This window comes from Schistocerca gregaria, chromosome 6 (genome assembly GCF_023897955.1).
Source record: "Schistocerca gregaria isolate iqSchGreg1 chromosome 6, iqSchGreg1.2, whole genome shotgun sequence".
Taxonomy (NCBI): Eukaryota; Metazoa; Arthropoda; class Insecta; order Orthoptera; family Acrididae; genus Schistocerca; species Schistocerca gregaria.
The window spans coordinates 125,805,217-125,824,471 of NC_064925.1; the positions used below are offsets into that span (position 1 = coordinate 125,805,217).

Consider the following 19,255-nt stretch of genomic DNA (forward strand, 5'->3'; position numbering starts at 1 on the left):
GGCGCTCACCTGCACGGCGCCAAACACGCATACGACCATCATTGGCACCAAGGCAGAAGCGACTCTCATCGCTGAAGACGACACGTCTCCATTCGTCCCTCCATTCACGCCTGTCGCGACACCACTGGAGGCGGGCTGCACGATGTTGGGGCGTGAGCGGAAGACGGCCTAACGGTGTGCGGGACCGTAGCCCAGCTTCATGGAGACGGTTGCGAATGGTCCTCGCCGATTCCCCAGGAGCAACAGTGTCCCTAATTTGCTGGGAAGTGGCGGTGCGGTCCCCTACGGCACTGCGTAGGATCCTACGCTCTTGACGTGCATCCGTGCGTCGCTGCGGTCCGGTCCCAGGTCGACGGGCACGTGCACCTTCCGCCGACCACTGGCGACAACATCGATGTACTATGGAGACCTCACGCCCCACGTGTTGAGCAATTCGGCGGTACGTCCACCCGGCCTCCCGCATGCCCACTATACGCCCTCGCTCAAACTCCGTCAACTGCACATACGTTTCACGTCCACGCTGTCGCGGCATGCTAACAGTGTTAAAGACTGCGATGGAGCTCCGTACGCCACGGCAAACTGGCTGACACTGACGGCGGCGGTGCACAAATGCTGCGCAGCTAGCGCCATTCGACGGCCAACACCGCGTTTTCTGGTGTGTCCGCTCTGCCGTGCGTGTGATCATTGCTTGTACAGCCCTCTCACAGTGTCCGGAGCAAGTATGGTGGGTCTGACACACCGGTGTCAATGTGTTCTTTTTTCCATTTCCAGGAGTGTAAAATTATACAAAAGCGATTCTTGTCTTCTGTGTTTAACAGAAAATCAGAGCGTCCTTTTTCCTGTTTAAGAACAAAGCTTAATAACCAGACACGCTACATCAATTTCTTACCCCGGTCACATAATATGTACTGCGTTTTACTGTGACTGAGAGTCAGTCTGTTAGATGCACATTAGCAAAGGATACTTTGTAGTTGAGGTCTTTCCCCCGAATTTGTGGCTTCTTTTGCCGTCTGAAAATGAAATATCTGGTTGTCCTGGTGCTGTGTTACTCACAATTTAAAAAAAAATCGTGGAGTGGGTCACTGGATGAACGCCCCTAATATAGTTTCCTGTAAAATGTCACTTTACTGTGAGTTTCTGTGACACAAGTAAAATAATGAAACGAAGTGCATGACTTTTTTTCTTGGCAGATAACAGACCAACAATTTCAAGGAGAAACAACAACATTTCGTCCGCGAAAGGGTTTAAAACACCTTGTGTGGTTGTCACTAGCATTAGTGCTACCAACATACATCCGCAAATTTCTCAGTAGTTTTACTCATGGGGAAAAAATCTCTTTACTGTCGACTGAAACGTTATAGTCACTGAAAAAAGAGCAAACTCTTTGCAAAAAGTAACTGAAACTCTTAAGGAAGTTTAAAATTGGTCAACATGAAGAACGCTTCATTGAACATAAAGAAAGGAAATGCCATAAATTTCAGTTTGAAAAGGAAAAATGTCACTCTTAAATGAAATGTAGGTTGTATCGGTATATATACTGCATAAAGGACGCAAAGTTTCTGCTAACGGATGTTAATCATCAGTTGAAGTGGTGTCACACAAAGATATATGAGAACAAAATTTCATCAACAGTAACAGCCAGTTGCTTTTAGTTACGCGCCGTTCGTATGTACCTTCTATCGTTTATTATGAAAGTATTTTCTGAGAAATAAATACACAAAACATATTGGTAGTTGGACTTATTATAAAGATCTGTTCAAAAATTAGGGATTTTAACTATAGTATATGATTATATTTAACAACCAGATCAGCATATCAATTATCCTGATATCTATGTACATTTACCATGAAGTAATAAATGTAAAATTCAAAACAGCGCTTTGCGCCGACGAATGGAGTGTTACTATCAGTTGCCTATCGATATTAAATTCATTTACTAAAACAAACTTACCTGAAACGTCAGTTGAAAGATCTCTGAAGAACAATTTACTTTATCTAGTGAAGGATAAATGACTGATTAGATAACACTTCCAGGGGTTTAGTAGAAAAATGTAAATCAACTAAATAATAGTAAAACACAAACGGAATCTACATCGAGCTTTGAACGCATATTTTATGTTCTAGAAAACCTTGCACAAATGCTCTGCAGTAGATAACACGTTCGCCATGTCTACCTTAAATTACTTCAGGTAAATGCTAAGATGGTTCCTATTAAAAGATTCGTATTCTTGTTAAACAGCATTAGTATGGTACTGCCTGTATATATCAATTATGTTTCTTGTCTTAAAGTGCAATATGACGACATTCCTACACATAAAGTTTTAGAATGTGACCATCACTTGTCAGTCTCCTTTTATTCTCCGAAGACTGGATACACTGTACACAGAATAATTTTTCTCGTAAATAGTTCCAGAGGCACTTGTCACTGAGTACCTACCTCAACAAATCCGAAGGCATGTAAACAAATGGTAAGGGCGTTCACTAGCAGAATGATGTACGTGGACTTACTCATCCCTTCCTCCAGCTCGTTGACGCACCTGTCAAGGCAGAAATAACACACAAACTTAACTCCATTGTGTCTCATTTCTGAGAGATACAGTAATGTTTAACATGTGGGACGGAATCACAATGCAATAGTGATAGCTGCTTTGTTGGAGTAGGAAATATTGTGTCACCACAATGGATGCAGTAGTTTTACGTGAGGAGATATTTAGACTTTTCTCTACCCGCGCTTTTCGAGTGCAGGGTAGACAATACACTAAATATTAAAACACGAACGCGCACAGGTCGTGAGTGCGTGGGACAGTTCCTTAATTGAGTTTATCAATCGGGGCAGCGTCGCAGTCCTATCAGCGTCTTGTTTCAATCCACACTACGACCTGTCGTCCCAAGGAATAAACACACACAGTAATTGGTAGCTGCCTCTAATCCAATTCCTCATGAATGTGTATAACGTTTTTCAGTATTAACAATAAATACCACACAATACAATACTTATCTATGGAAGTTGACAGTGAGACAGTGTTATTTACAAGCCCAACTTAATTGTGGCACATAATATTACCGTGACTTCCAGTTTGTGTCAGTCTGTCCGTGTTTGATGACACAGTGTGTCCAAGAATTTTTAATAGTACGACTCCCCTTGCGAGCGGCTACTGTAAGTGGATGAATCATTACTGGAAACTTCAGCGTTGTGATTGCTAAAAACATCAATAATGTATTTCACCTGGTCCCTATTGCAGGTAGCAACATTAAAAATTCCTGGCAGTTTAAAAATGTGTGCTGGACCGTGACTCGAACTTGGTACCTTTGCATTTCGCGGGCAAGTGCTCTATCAACTTTGCTCCCCAAGCACGACTGACGACCCAGCCGCACAGCTTCAATTCTGCCAGTACCTCTTCTCCTACCTTCCAAATCTCACAGAAGCTCTTCTGCGAACCTCCAGAACTAACACTCCTTGGGGAAACATTAAGGATTTATAAAAGAGGTCTAACGCAACAATACGTTTCTGAACCAACGAGAAGTTTATGCAGAAAAATATGGGATAGTTAATACTTTTTGTAACAATGACAACATCTTTACTGTTTCTAATTACATTTTTCGGACAATGTCAATTACTGAATTATCTCTCTGAAAGAACTATTTAAAATCCATCGACATTCGAAATGTTAACGACCATCAAATGCACGTAACACAGTAGCAAACAATGCATCGTGAAACAACACAAAAAATGCGCATTGTAAGAAAGGAAGGAGTGAAAAAAACATGGTTCAAATGGCTCTGAGCACTATGGGACTTAACATCTATGGTCGTCAGTCCCCTAGAACTTAGAACTACTTAAACCTAACTAACCTAAGGACATGACACAACACCCAGCCATCACGAGGTAGAGAAAGTCCCTGACCCCGCCGGGAATCGAACCCGGGAACCCGGGCGTGGGAAGCGAGAACGCTACCGCACGACCACGAGATGCGGGCGGAAGAACTGAAAATAAACGTAAATACGTTTATTTTTGTATTGTGGGAATGAGCAGAAGGTTCCATACGTAAAATATTATGAAACGGTGCTAATTTTCTAGGTATATACGATAAATTGAATCTACATGACCGTACTTCAATCTCTTATTTTTAATGCCGATTTGGGTCTCAACGACAAATTGAAGAATAGAAAACGATGTACTGTACTCATATTTAAATTTTTTATCTTATGCTTTTGTCTCTCCAGAAGGTTAAATTCCTCCTAATTTAACACTTTGTAGCCATAGTGAGGAAACAAAAAAAAGTTATTATTAACTTTGTAATGCGCTACACTAATAATAAAATCTTTTCCCCAAACTTCCCGTGACTACCGCCACAACTGTGGAATATTCCGATGACCTTTGTCTTTAATGGGCTTATTAGTAATCGAAACTATCATTCATTGTGGAAATAGTAAGCCATTTGAATTTCGAACATTACTCAGTATTTTTTGCCAATGAGCGAAATGCGAATACAGGATAGTAGAGTTTGTCCACAGTTTTCTTACATGTAGCTAATATTCGACTTGTATTAAACTATAGCTGTCCTCATACTGACGGTTTTTGACGTTCGCAAATAATTTTATCATCGGTTTGAATTCTGACTTTTAATGAAAAATTATTGAACCAAAGTAACCACTAGAGCCACATACTGAATTCATTTAATAATACACATCATTATGGTTAAAATGAGAAGGAAATTCGACAAAAATTATTTTGCCATCAGATTATTGTAAAACGCTCTAATTATCTGCCAGGGAACCTATACGAAGTGATATGTGTGCACTAAGGTAAGACTTCAGCTTACAATTCGTTTCGAAAATCAGACGTACATTTACCATAAAGATACTGGCAGAAGAGAAGCTGTGAGAATGGATAATGAGTAGTTCCTAGATAGTTCATCTTGTAAGAGCTCAGTTCACACAAAAGCTTTCGAGTTAAAGTCTGGTACATAGTTTCAGTCCTTCACGGTTTTGGTTTTGTTAAGTTCTTTGGAAATTGAACTTGAAGAAAAGTAGATACCTTCCTTTATAGCGATTAAAGTGGTATTATGCAAATACAGATCACTTTTTCTGTTAAGAATTCACTGCATTTCCTTTTACGCAAACCCATGTTAGTAGCTGTGATCTTCTGAGCGGTTATGTGTAATGGCATGACATTGTCAGAATTCTCAACCTTCAACAACAGCCCACTGAAAGTTTCTGTACTTAAACACTGTAAGTCTGTTGTTGCTGTCCTTTTCTTGAAATAATTCGTCACTGCTCAAAAATTCCACGGAGTATTATTTCAGAGGTTTTAGCTAACTCAACAAGGTCTCGCGTTTTAGTATCAGTGACGCTGATTCACAAATTATTGGCCAACGGTGAGAAAGATACATGCGTCGGGAATCTGGCAGTATCTCGGCTGCATTTTGTGTCGTCCTCATGAGCGGGATGGCTCTAATCACTTCAAATTTTTTTTTCACTAATGCCATCAAATCATCTGACCGACCTGACGAGGTTCGAGTGACGTAAATATGTTATCTCACCATTTCAACGTACAGATCCTTTCTGAATTATGTCGGCCAAATTCTTTGTGCGGCCATGATAATAGTAGCCATTGCGTATGTAGCTTATTTATACTTCTGCTACATGTCCTACTACTGAAATGTGTTAATTCGTCGCGACACACGTGTAATTCCATTCAGTTTAAACGTCGTCAGTGATAGTTTTTCACCCGTTGCTTGCTTACTATGAGACTGTGATGTTCGCATGTATGGATCACTAGAACTTCACTTTTGGCAGTAGTACTTTAAATAAAAAAATTGATGAATACACATGATTATAAAAGGTGGACAACGAAACCTGACACAACATGTTTGTCTGTGAAGTTTGCTAGTAACGCAACATTTTCTTCGGACGGCGAGTAACACACTCCATGGACAGCCATAGGGTGGTAGGCTGCCAGTGGAAACGTAGTTTCCCCGCTAACTGTCCAACCCTTCGCAAACCTTCTCAGGTGCCTAATGCAGTTTTGTAACAGTATATTCATCTTTTTTCTCGTTTCCTGACGTACCTGTCAATTTAACGCACTTTGTACAAACCAGGATCTGAAGCAACAGCTGGGAAGAACAGCAATAAATTAGGTACTTTTGAACAATAGGCTTTTGGATATTTTGTCACGTAGCAAGCAAGAAGAAAAGGGTTTCATGTACCTATGACGACAGGGGCATTACAGAGAGAGAGAGAGAGAGAGAGAGAGAGAGAGAGAGAGAGAGAGAGAGAGAGAGAAAATAGTACCTTAGATAGACAAGGATGAGACAAGAGTTGGCCGTGCATTCACCTTTAGTGATTATCTGTAATCACATAAAACCTAAACTCAGATGGACAGACTGATAGTTCAGCTCCAGTTCATTGGTGAAATGCAAGTCTAGTAAATAATGGTGATATGTTTTCTCCATAAGGCAGGTCAATATCGGAGGTTCGGCCTTCTCCAGTCCGACTGGTTTTCTGCCATAATGCATTAAACTCGATGTCAGTTACCTGGTGTCTTCTTCATACGGTCCTCTTCCCACTCGCCATTACCTGTAGTGGATCTTTTATGATGCAGAATCTTATCATCCAGTGTCTATACAGTTCCTCTTGATTATTTCCTTTATTTAAGCTACGTAACACATTTTCACTCCATATTTTATCTGTCCGTTATGCGCCTCGTACTCTTCCCCAGATCCACATCTCAAAAGCCACAAAGCGTTTCTGGTGGCTGTGTCGCATTGTGCACTACTGGTTCCACATGTGGCAAGACTCCCTAGCCACACAAACCAGTTCACTAATATTTTCCTTAATCATTTACTTAATGAACCACAGAAAATATTTCTCCTACGGTAAAACATTTCTTTTCCATTAACTACCTTCGCTTTTATTTTTTGGTTACATTTCTTGTCACTGTTCATTTTGAATCAAAGTAATTGTAGTTATTAACTTGTAACACTAACTAGGAACAAATTACAACTTTATCTTCCTTGCTTGCCTTCAAAAAGCTATTGCCCTACTCTTCTTCACACTTATCTTTGCCGTGCGGTCTTATGCATCTTGTCACGGTCCGCGCTGCTCCCCCCGTTGGAAGTTCGACTCCTTCGTCGTGCATGGATGTGTGTGTCACCCTTAGCGTAAGTTAATTTAAGTTAGATTAAATAGTGTGTAAGCTTAGGGACCGATGACCTCAGCAGTTTGGTCCGATAAGACCTTACCACAAATTTTCAAATTCCATTTATCTTCGTTCCACAATCCTTACTGCTGGGAGTTCATTTCTTTAACATGTTGTTAATTTCTCTTCCATTTTCATTTTATAATGGCGTGTCATCAGTTAATCTAGTATTGCCACCTCACTCTTTTATTGTAAGTAATTTTAGCCAAATCATTTAAATATTCAACGGAGTAGGTGAAAGACAAGGGACTTGTGCAACGTCTCTCCCTATGTGCGTTTGTTCAGTCATCGCATCTCCTATCCCATAAGTAAAGCAATTATAGGACCTGAGACGATAGATAATATATAGATTCTCACTCACACTCACTCTCCCTCTCCCTCTCCCTCTCTCTCTCTCTCCCTCTCTCTCTCTCTCTCTCTCTCACACACACACACACACACACACACACACACACACACACACACATACACATACACACACACTCACACTCAAATGGTTCAAATGGCTCTAAGCATTATGGGGCTTAACATATGAGGTCATCAGTCCCCTAGACTTAGAACTACTTAAATTTAAGGACAACACTCACATCCAGGCCCGAGGCAGGATTCGAACCAGCGACCGTAGCAGCAGCGCGGTTCCAGAATGAAGCGCCTAGAACCGCTCGGCCACATCGACCGGCGCACACGCTCACTCACACTGGATTGGCAAATTTTAGACTCAAGGCTCGAACCTGCGGCACGACACCGACGCACTTCAGTCTCTTAGTTTATTAGGATATTCATTAGAAAGGGTAAAGAATAAGTGAAGTTAAGAAGTTTAGGCTACATTAGCTAATAAATTCATTGCCCGGAGTAATACGAGGGATTGTCGCATTTACAGGAGGTCCCTAAATTATGTGCGACTGGTTTGATGCAGCTCTCCATGCTACTCTATCCTCTGCAAGCTTCTTCATCTCCCAGTACCTACTGAAACCTACATCGCTCTGAATCTACTTCATCTCTTTGTCTCCCTCTACGATTTTTACCCTCCACGCTGCCCTCCAATACTAAATTGGTGATCCCTTGATGCCTCAAAACATGTCCTACCAACCGATCCCTTCTTGTAGTCAAGGTCTGCGACAAATTTCTCTTCTCACTAATTCTGTTCAATGCCTCGTCATTAGTTATGTGATCTACCCATCTAATCTTCACCATTATTCTCTAGCACCACATTTCGAAAACTTCTATTCTCTTTTTGTCTAAACTGTTTATCGTCCACGTTTGACTTCCGTACATGGCCACACTCCATACAATCACTTTCAGAACGACTTCCTGCCACTTAAATCCATACTCAATGTTAACAAATTTCTCTTCTTCAGAAACGCTTTTCTTGCAATTGCCAGTCTACATTTTATATCCTCTCTACTTCGACAATCATCAGTTACTTTGCTCCCCAAATAGTAAAACTCATTTAATACTTTAAGCGTCTCATTTTCTGATCTAATACCCTCAGCATCACCCGATTTAATTCGACTACATTCCATTATCCTCGTTTTATTTTTGTTGATGTTCGTCTTATATCTTTCAGTATATCCGACCATATATATATGTCATATTTGGCCCATATTGGAACTACCGGTAACGCTGTACCGATTGGTTGGTTGGTTGATTTGAGGGAGGGGACCAAACAGCGAAGTCACCGGTCCTGTCGGTTTAGGGAAGTATGGGCAAGGAAGCCAGCCGCGCCCTTTTAATGGAAACATCCCGGCATTTGCCTGAAGCGATTCAGGGAAATCACGGAAAATCTGAATGAGGATGGTCAGACGCTAGTTTGAACGGTGGTTCTCCCGAATGGGAGTCCAGTGTGCTAACCGCTGCTCCCTCTCACTCAGTGGTGTACCCGAGACAATGTTTCAACACGACACAGGATCTAACAACCCTACCACAACAAAGGTCAAAAATCAATTATGATTGTAGTGTTGCTCACGTTGCTAAATATTGCATTGTCAGGCAACAAGAAAGCTATATTATGTGGCACGTGTCATTAGAGCACAGTTAATAAAGTCGTTTCATGAAATAATGGATAAACTAGGCACACATCTTTTCGTGTTTCCCACGCTAGTCTCGTTGTGAACTCATGGCTCAATCGTTGAAAATCTAGGTGGTGATGATTCCAAGCTCGGATGCAAAAACGCCTAGGAGCTAATCTGCGATATTCAAAAGTTTTATAGATGTGTTTTATAAACCATTCTTGAAGATTAAACTTTTTCAAGTTATCACAATGGTGATTTAAAAAATTAATCAGCACTCCGAATTTAAGCTACACTTCTTATTTATTACTTTGGTTGCACTATCACTTAACAATATCTAACATACTTGAAAATATCTTCCTCACTGTTAAACTTCACACTTCATAAACTGACTACAGTTTGCGTCTTTTCAACATGACGACCAAGACTTGGCTCTCTAACAACCGCTTACGCGCCCAAAAGTCAGAGTTACAAGTACGTCAAAGATCATAGTGAGAAAAGGAAGAATACACATAAGAATAATATCATTGCAATATAAACATATCGATGTATCAAAGTACCTCTACATTAATGAAATCAAATCTGAATGTTGTCACAGAAACATGTTAACTATTTTGCAGAAACACAGTAAAATTTTGCTGTTATCGAGAGGTTGAGGTGAGGTGCTGTAATGATTACGTAATTCAAGTAAAATTACAAGGAGTACCGCAAGAGACTGAACGTCATGTCGCTTTTGCAGACATACGGAGTGAGACGGTGCATTGAGAGTAAAATCGCTCCCATTTTGAGTGTGGTGCGCCTAGAACACGTTTCTACCGACACGTATTAGAGGAAAATGCACCGTGTAGGTTTCAACAGACGGCCGTCGCTATTGCATCCATGCTGTATCATGATTTTGGTCAAACATTGTGTGAGACTGCTAAATACATTAAGTAAAAGGTTTCCAAAATACTAAGAGAAAATATGTGGTTGACTGGAAATAAAATGGCGACTTACAACATAATAGCCTGATGGTGTTGAATGTTCATCTTTAAAATGGCGTATAGTCGTCTCTTTGCGTCATCCACGTCCTGCGAGGAGACAAATGTGCTGCTCGGAAGTGGTCCAGTTACTTCAGTTGACCGTTCGACAGACTCATCGCCGTCTGCGTGCTGCTCTCCATCATTATATGTCTGTCGATCAACGGCTGTCACATCTCTCGGTTCATACAGCTGACTGCGGTTTCCGCTCTGCCCGGACAAGCGCATACTGGTGACGTTCTTATTGAGAACGGCAATCTCGGCCATGACGTGAATCATGAGGCAGACGAAGAAAATGTCAAGCAGGATGCTTATCTCGGATACGGCGACGACGCCGACGACCTGCAGCGCGAAGACGACCTCGTATGTGGGCGACTGCTGGGTGTCGAGCGGCAGCCAGAGGACCAGGGGTTCACGGCGCACCACCACGCTGGAGTTTCCCACCGTCCCCGTCTCCGGAGCGCCCGTCACCGGACCCAGCGCCCACAGCGACACGGACGTCAGCGGCAACACCTGCAGCGTACGTTAACAAAGGCGACAGTGAGCCGGTGTGGTGTCAGGTCTTTCTAGCCTATGATAATTTTGAACGCTTGGCTCTCTTCACCTGACCCGTACACTAGCACGCTGGGCAAAGCAGAGATATCATTTTGGAGCCAATTTACAGTTCTTATATTTGTGTCATAACCAAAGGAAACCTCTCAGAAAACTTTGGAACCGAAGAAGCTGATACATTTCTTATAAATAACAGCACTTATTTACGCAGGGATATTCGTAAGTACCAGTGGTGTTCCAGAAAACACCTGCATGCAGGCTACAAGATACACAGAAAAGTGACGTATTAGTGCGTAGGCCATCTCTCCGAGTTTTGCTTCGTGATACAAAACGTCGCGTAGTTGTAAATCGCACCACTAGGAGGCATCTACATCTACATCCATACTCCGCAAGCCATCTGACGGTGTGTGGCGGAGGGTACCTTGAGTACCTTTATCGGTTCTCCCTTCTATCCCAGTCTCGTATTGTTCGTAGAAAGAATGATTGTCGGTATGCCTCTGTGTGGGCTCTAACCCCTCTGATTTTATCCTCATGATCTCTTCGCGACATATACGTAGGAGGGAGCAATATACTGCTTGACTCCTCGGTAAAGGTATGTTCTAGAAACTTCAACAAAAGCCTGTACCGATCGTCTCTCTTGCAGAGTATTTCACGGGAGTTTATCTATCATCTCCGTAACGCTTTCGCGATTATTAAATGGTCCTGTAACGAAGCGTGCTGCTCTCCGTTGGATCTTCTCTATTTATTCTATCAACCATATCTGGTACGGATCCCACACCGGTAAGCAGTATTCAAGCAGTGGGCGAACAAGTGTACTGTAACCTACTTTTCGGACTGCATTTCCTTAGGATTCTTTCAATGAATCTCAGTCTGGCATCTCTATATTATACGGTCATTCCATTTTAAATCACTCCTAATGCCTACTCCCAGGTAATTTATGGAATTAACTGCTTCCAGTTGTTGACCAGCTATATTGTACCTAAATGATAAAGGATCTTTCTTTCTATGTATTCGCAGAGTATTACACTTGTCTACATTGCCATTCCCTACACCATGCGTCAATGCGCCGCAGATCCTCCTGCATTTCAGTACAATTTTCCATTGTTACAACCTCTCGATATACTACAGCATCATCCGCAAAACGCCTCAGTGAACTTCCAATGTTATCCACACGGTCATTGATGTATATTGTGAATAGCAACGGGCCTATGACACTCCCCTGCGGCACACCTGAAATCACTTTTACTTCCGAAGTCTTCTCTCCGTTGAGAGTGACATGCTGCGTTCTATTATCTAGGAACTCTTCAATCCAATCATACATTGCTCTGATAGTCCATAAGCGCTTACTTTGTTCACTAAACGAATGTGGGAACTTTATCAAACGCCTTGCGGAAGTCAAGAAACACGGCATCTACTTGGGAACCTGTGTCTATGGCCCTCTGAGTCTCATGGACGAATAGCGCTAGCTGGGTTTAAAACGATCGTCTTTATCGAAACCCATGCTGATTCCTACAGACTAGATTTCTAGTCTCCAGAAAAGTCATTATACTCGAACATAATATGTGTTCCAAAATTATACAACTGATCGACGTTAGAGATATAGGTCTATAGTTCTGCACATCTGTTGGACGTCCCTTCTTGAAAACAGGGATGACCTGTGGACTTTTGCAATCGTTTGGAACGCTACGCTCTTCTAGAGACCTACGGTACACCGCTGCAAGAAGGGGGAAAAGTTCCTTCACGTTCTCTGTGTAAAATCGAATTGGTATCCCATCAGGTCCAGGGGCCTTTCCACTTTTTAGCGTATTTAATTGTTTTTTTTATCCCTCTGTCATCTATTTCGATACCTACCATTGTGTTATCTGTACGAGAATCTAGAGAAGGAACTACAGTGCAGTCTTCTTCTGTGAAACAGCTTTGGAAAAACACATTTAGTATTTCTGCCTTTGGTCTGTCATCCTCTGTTTCAGTACCATTTTGGTCAAAGAGTGTCTGGTCATTTTGTTTTGCCCCACCTACCGCTTTGACATAAGATCAAAATTTCTTACGATTTTCTGCCTAGTCAGCACATATAACTTTACTTTCACATTCGTTGAACGCGTCTCGCATAGCCCTCGTCACACTACATTTCGCTTCGTGTAATTTTTGTTTGTCTGAAAGGCTTTTGCTATCTTTATGTTTGCTGTGAAGTTCCCTTTGGTTCCGCAGCAGTTTTCTAATACGGTTGTTGTACTATGGTGGCTCTTTTTTTCTCTTACGATCTTGCTTGGCACATACTCATCTAATGCATATTGTACGACGGTTTTGAACTTTGTCCACTGATACTCAACACTATCTGTACTTGAGATGAAACTTTTGTATTGAGCCGTCATGTCTGTCATAACATGTAACGAGTCTTGCGCTCCCTGTTGTTAGGTCAAAGCAGTTCACGCCCGCAGCTAGTCAACGCAATGAATCGATTTCCGAGATGGACTGGTGTTCTGCGTGCACACGTCCTAGACTCTTATTTACCACATCAGAAATGGTGCCCATAATGAGCACCTATAATGTGACTTAAAATATTTGGAGGGATAGATACCCTTTACACTGGTGTATCTACTTTCTGTGCTTTTCTGATTTTCATGCAGTAATCGTCTGACAACCAAGAGGTACGTAGGGATAAACCTGCATATTTAATACCAGTGTGTGACATTTTTAGTAGTTTGCCACTGCGAATGTCTCCTACGACACATTAGGGCTACAAAAATACAGTGTGAAAGTGATAATTCTATAACTTTAAAGAAGAATAAAAATCAAATGACACTGGAGACATGAGAAATAATCGTAAGAGCCTTATCTATTGTAAACCTGCTTTCATTGGGAACACGTATTGACTGTTCTTGAAAATCTGATACAGCGTGAAACTGTCAGGTCACTTCCACCAGCAATTGTTACAGGTAGCACCCTTCTGGTGCCAGTTGTTATAGGTAAGCAGCTCCGTAAGAGTCAAGATGATTTTACGGTCATTCACACTATAAAATGTGAGAAAGAGACCTACGATGGCGACCAGGGCCATGATTCCCAAGCACCAATTCTGCAGCAGCTGCAAAACCAAAAATTCAGCACTACAAACATCGCACCCTTTTTTACAAGAACTTAATACTGCAGAGTGAGGCAACTTGGCGATTAGCAGAGCCTGTTTAACTGTAACACAAGATGGTGCGTTGGCACAGCACACGTCAGCGGCCGTGTCAAGATGGATACACAAGTTCCCATCAGATAATATAAGTTAAGTACTGTCAAGCGTTGCCAGTACTTGGATGGATGATCAAACAGGTAGACGGTACACTGTTTAGATTTCCCTATTTGCATTTACAGTAGAGGGGTCCGTAGGGGTGGTGACTGATCACATGTCTTTGCGCCAAATGTCCTGCGTTCAATTCCAAACCTCTTCAGAGTGCTCCATGAAGTGAGCGCATGTGTCACTTCTGATGATGATTCATTCGTCGGCTAGGGACGCTAAACTCGGCGGAGCTAAGTGCCAGTACCGGGTTAATCCCCTCTCTCATTCTGTCGTACACGAACATGACACTATAATATCACATCCGTACAGTCACCTACACTTAACAGATACCCTTACGTGCACAGGTTTCATAGTTCACAAAGGAAATGTCCGTACGGGCGTGAAAAATAGGGAAATGGCTGAACCTGACCTTTGCCGTCTCCCTGCCATTCATGCCATACAACTATACTTTTGGCAGTACACAGTCACCAGCAGGGAGGAAGGCAGCTATAGTGGAGTTGCTGCATCAGTGGTCTTGAGAGCTCGTCACTGATTCAGGTGCTCTACCAATAGTAAGGCGAAGAAGTGCCAAAGTGGCAGTAGCCTCCAGCACTTCCATTAGGTGCAAAATACACCTTCCTCCTGGCTACAATCCTGGAATCTCTCGGAGATATTCAGGAGTCGGCTGACGAAATCTGGGAGAAATCCCAGCTCGATAGTGCCTGTTTAAGCATCATCAGCATAATGACAATAGATCAACAGATGGCGGAGGTGGCTGTTAGTTGTAGACAAGGCCAGGGGACCCACAACGAATCGAAAACTGGCTTTCTTGGTGTAGGCAATGTGGTATTATATAACGATACCATCTTACCGGCGTCTTTAAGTTGGCAACAAAACATCAATTTTCCATCAGACGCCGAAACTGTCATGCGGGATTGGCAGACCTAGTGGTGCATGCCCGCTGAGCCACACCTCTGGACTATGAGCACGCTCTGCTACCGCAATACCGGACGGCGGCAGCCAGCTCGCCCACCCTCACTTGGAGCCTGTTCCCTACGTGATGCTACGTAGACGCCACCCAGCCAAGTCTCTGACACCGTACTTCCTACTTTTGTTCAGGGAGCCTCATCAATGTTGACACTGACAGCTGGACTTTATTTCTTGTCGCATTGTTTTTAATGAGTCTCTGTACACTTGGAGAAATAAAAGTTAAGTAGATCTTCCGTTCACTGACATTAACTTGTTTGCTAATCATATCTGCTCCTGTCCAGCTTTCCAACGACGACACTTGCTACACCGCTCTTTAGCCCACCTCTCCTTACCGTGTGTACGAAGTCATACACAACTGGCAGCAATCTACAACAGCAGACCACAGCAACAGTTAGGCATACGTCGATGAGAGATACTGCTAGCTTGGAGTGGACAGTATTTATACTTGCTTGCTATAGTTTTATTGTGACAAAGCGAGACTTCGGGGCATGTAGCGGTGCCGAGAGAAAGCAACATAAGGTAAGTATACCCTACATCTACATCTACGTACATACTCCGCAATCCACCATACGGTGCGTGGCGGAGGGTACCTCGTACCACAACTAGCATCTTCTCTCCCTGTTACACTTCTAAACAGAACGAGAGAAAAATGACTGCCTATATGCCTCTGTTCGAGCCCTAATCTCTCTTATCTTATATTTGTGGTCTTTCCGCGAAATATAAGTTGGCGGCAGTAAAATTGTACTGCAGTCAGCCTCTAATACTGGTTCTCTAAATTTCCTTAGTAGTGATTCACGAAAAGAACGCCTCCCTTCCTCCAGAGACTCCCACGCGAGTTCCTGAAACATTTCCGTAACACTCGCGTGATGATCAAACGTACCAGTAACAAATCTAGCAGCCCGCCTATGAATTGCTTCTATGTCCTCCCTCAATCCGACCTGATAGGGATCCCAAACGCTCGAGCAGCACTCAAGAATAGGTCGTATTAGTGTTTCATAAGCGGCCTCCTATACAGATGAACCACATCTTTCCAAAATTCTACTGATGAACCGAAGACGACTATCCGCCTTCCCCACAATTCCCATTACATGCTTGTCCCACTTCGTATCACTCTGAAATGTTACACCCAAACATTTAATCGACGTGACTGTGTCAAGAGCTACACTACTAATGGAGTATTCAAACAACACGGGATTCTTTTTCCTATTCACCTGCATTAATTTACATTTATCTATATTTAGAGTTAGCTGTCATTACTTACACCAGTCACAAACCCTGTCCAAGTCATCTTGTATCCTCCTACAGTCAATCAACGACGGTACTTTCCCGTACACCACAGCATCATCAGCAAACAGCCGCACATTGCTATCCACCCTATCCAAAAGATCATTTATGTAGATAGAAAACAACAACGTACCTACCACACTTCCCTGGGGCACTCCAGATGATACCCTCACCTCCGATGAACACTCACCATCGTGGATAACGTACTGGGTTCTATTGCTTCTGGTGGACGTCTTGCACTAAGGCGCATCAGCAGAATTCCAAACTTGGCAGCAGAATTTCGCAGGCAGGAAATTACTTCACCTGGCCACAAGTTGTGAATTTGTTGGCGCAACACTGCTGCCTCCTTTAGAGTATCGGGAGCGCTGAATCTCAGGCTGTTGCTATGTCTGTGGATCACTTAAACATCACACACTGCATTTTACATGCTTCCTTCGTACACCTGTTTATACTTTCCACTCTAACTGCCCTTCTGCTAGTCTAGTGCAGCTCACGCATTTCATGGATGGTCATGGATGGTATACTAATGGCTGCTTATGTTCTAGGCCTAGTCACCACTTGATCGGTATATAGTAGACGGCGAATTCAAGACACCCATAGTATGCACAACTGAGAAGCAGAGACAGTGCCTGTTGGTCAGATTCCCATTACCATTATTTTGTGGTGGTATGTGCTGCTATACTGTTGGATGAACTCAGACATGTGATCCGCTCTAATGTGCCCCTTCTGTACTGCTTTGAGCTCGTCCAGAGGATTAAGGTGGAAGTTCAGGAAGTTCATGTTGCTAGCTGGTACTATTCCCAAAGGTATTTAGTCAAACACAGTAGCGGACATTTTAGGTGCAGAACTGTAGCCCTTGTTATAGTTGATGAAAGCCTGAAATGTGTCCCAACATTTATTAATATTCTGTTGCCAGGCGTCTCAGACAGCTTTCTACCTTCAAATCTTCCTTGGTCGCAGTAATTTGCGATACTACTGTATCGTATACTGAGTATACCCAATAAGGACGTGCATTTTGGAAATAGGGTTGCGGTGCAAGTATGTCTTGTGGGCATCCTTCGGCTCCTGTTCCTCATAGTGCTATGTCACACGTCTCTTTGGAACTTTTTGATCATCTTGGAAGAGCATTACACAAAAACCATTCACTGTGCGCTACCTCCGCTGCCAATGTTCCATGCCGCTCTACTGATGTCATGTTAGACTCGTGTATATTCTACATCAACTTGCTAATGACCTTGAGAGTGGTGTGCTGAACACATGCCCTCAACACTGCATCCGACGACCCCATTGACAGAGGATGTCATGGCGGTCGGTCGAGCACGATTGGCCCGTCACGTCCAGAATGCGATAATTACCTCATCTTTATCTATGTGCAATAGTGAAACTATGGTTTTCTTCAGGTATTTACTAGAATACAGTCTTAGAAATTCTAAAGGTTTCAGGCCTAATAGACATGGATCTAAACTTGACACAAACCAGATTGCTACCAGTCGTAGTGCCTATCCCTGATGTTCTTCAGTCGGTACATCGAGAAGTCAGTAGGGGACACGAAGGCGAAATCTGGTAAAGGAATTAAAGTTCACTGAGAGGAAATGAAATCTTCGGGTTTGGCCGGTCACATTGTAATTCTGTCAGAGATGGAGAACTGATTGCAATGTCAGCTGGATATGACGGACAGTATCCTGGAAAGAGGTGATAAGATGAACATCAACGACAGTAAAACAAGGATAACGGAATATAGTCTAAATTAACGACACGAGGACGAGGAAAATGAGACACTGAGGACAGTGAAATAAATTTGCTTTTGCACAGCTCCAATTTCCTGCCCCATCCTTACCGAATCAGAACTTGTTCTGCCTCTCCGAGGAACCTGTCGACGTCGGGGCGTTGAGCCCTAATCGTCCTTTCGTCTTTTAATAATCTACCAGTGAATTTCTTTCTGCTTCCACGTCTTTCGCTCACAAAAAGCAGATTACCGCGCAAATTTCACACTAGACAGGACTTTCAGTTCACTGAGGCGTTTGACAAAGGAATGTAAATCAGGACGAGTGGTTCTGTTCTGGCGTCTGTCTCACGAAAGACGACTTAGCCCCTACTTAGAAATGCATTTGGTTAAAAAAAATAAAAAAATTCTGACACCTAATAGCCTCATTCGTCAACTTCATGACTTCATGATGAACTACCTATCAATCGCTAATGGAAATAGTTATTGTGATATTTCGACAGTAAGTAAGGTATTGCAAGAAAATGGAATAGTTTGCGATGAACAATAGTGACAGCCATAACTTTACATTGGTGTATATTAGTTGTTAGATCATACATTTCTGCATGCATAATGTAGGTAACATATCGAACTTTTCTATAAATTTGACACAAGATCTATATTTAGCTCCAATATCGAGAAAGTGGCTTGTGTGTATTGTACCCACTTCCTTTTGTGGGCACAAGCGCAGCATAGGATTAAATACTAAATTTTTCAATGAAGTAACGTAATTATTTTAAGGTCCTTAAGCTTATTCCTGGGATAAAAATAAACGTTTAATTTGATCATTTATGTACTGTTACAAACCCATATTAATTCTCATTTCGCCAGCTGAGGAAAGTCCTAATGTTTACCTATGTGCAATAGTGGAACTATGGTTTTTTTGAGGCAGTTTCTGTAACACAGTCTTCGAAAATTAAGGGTTCGAAGGGTAATATAAATGAAAAACAGTCTGTCAGTTAAAATATTTTAACTCTCTTATATGTAAAGTATCGTATGATTACGTAGAAGACGTGCAGATTAAGATGAACACATTTGGAAGTATCTGTAGAACAATTAATAGACCTTTAAAGCGTAAAACCCGGGAAGTAAACACGACTCAAATGTTATAAAACAGTCACACTGAAGACCCTGTTAAGTGGAAGTGAATATTAGATATTGCATAAAAGATAAAGA

The 19,255-nt window shown here is 42.3% G+C and overlaps 1 protein-coding gene across 1 annotated transcript in view; it reads right to left on the reverse strand.

The window, feature by feature from the left end:
* LOC126278755 (odorant receptor coreceptor-like) overlaps positions 1-19,255 on the reverse strand; it is a 52,284-nt gene that overhangs the window by 24,285 nt on the left and 8,744 nt on the right. Inside the window, exons 3-4 of the mRNA XM_049979032.1 lie at positions 10,207-10,742; positions 2,438-2,537 (exon numbers count right to left, since the gene is read on the reverse strand). Coding sequence (XP_049834989.1) covers positions 2,438-2,537; positions 10,207-10,742 — 636 coding nt within the window. The remainder of the gene's footprint in view (positions 1-2,437; positions 2,538-10,206; positions 10,743-19,255) is intronic.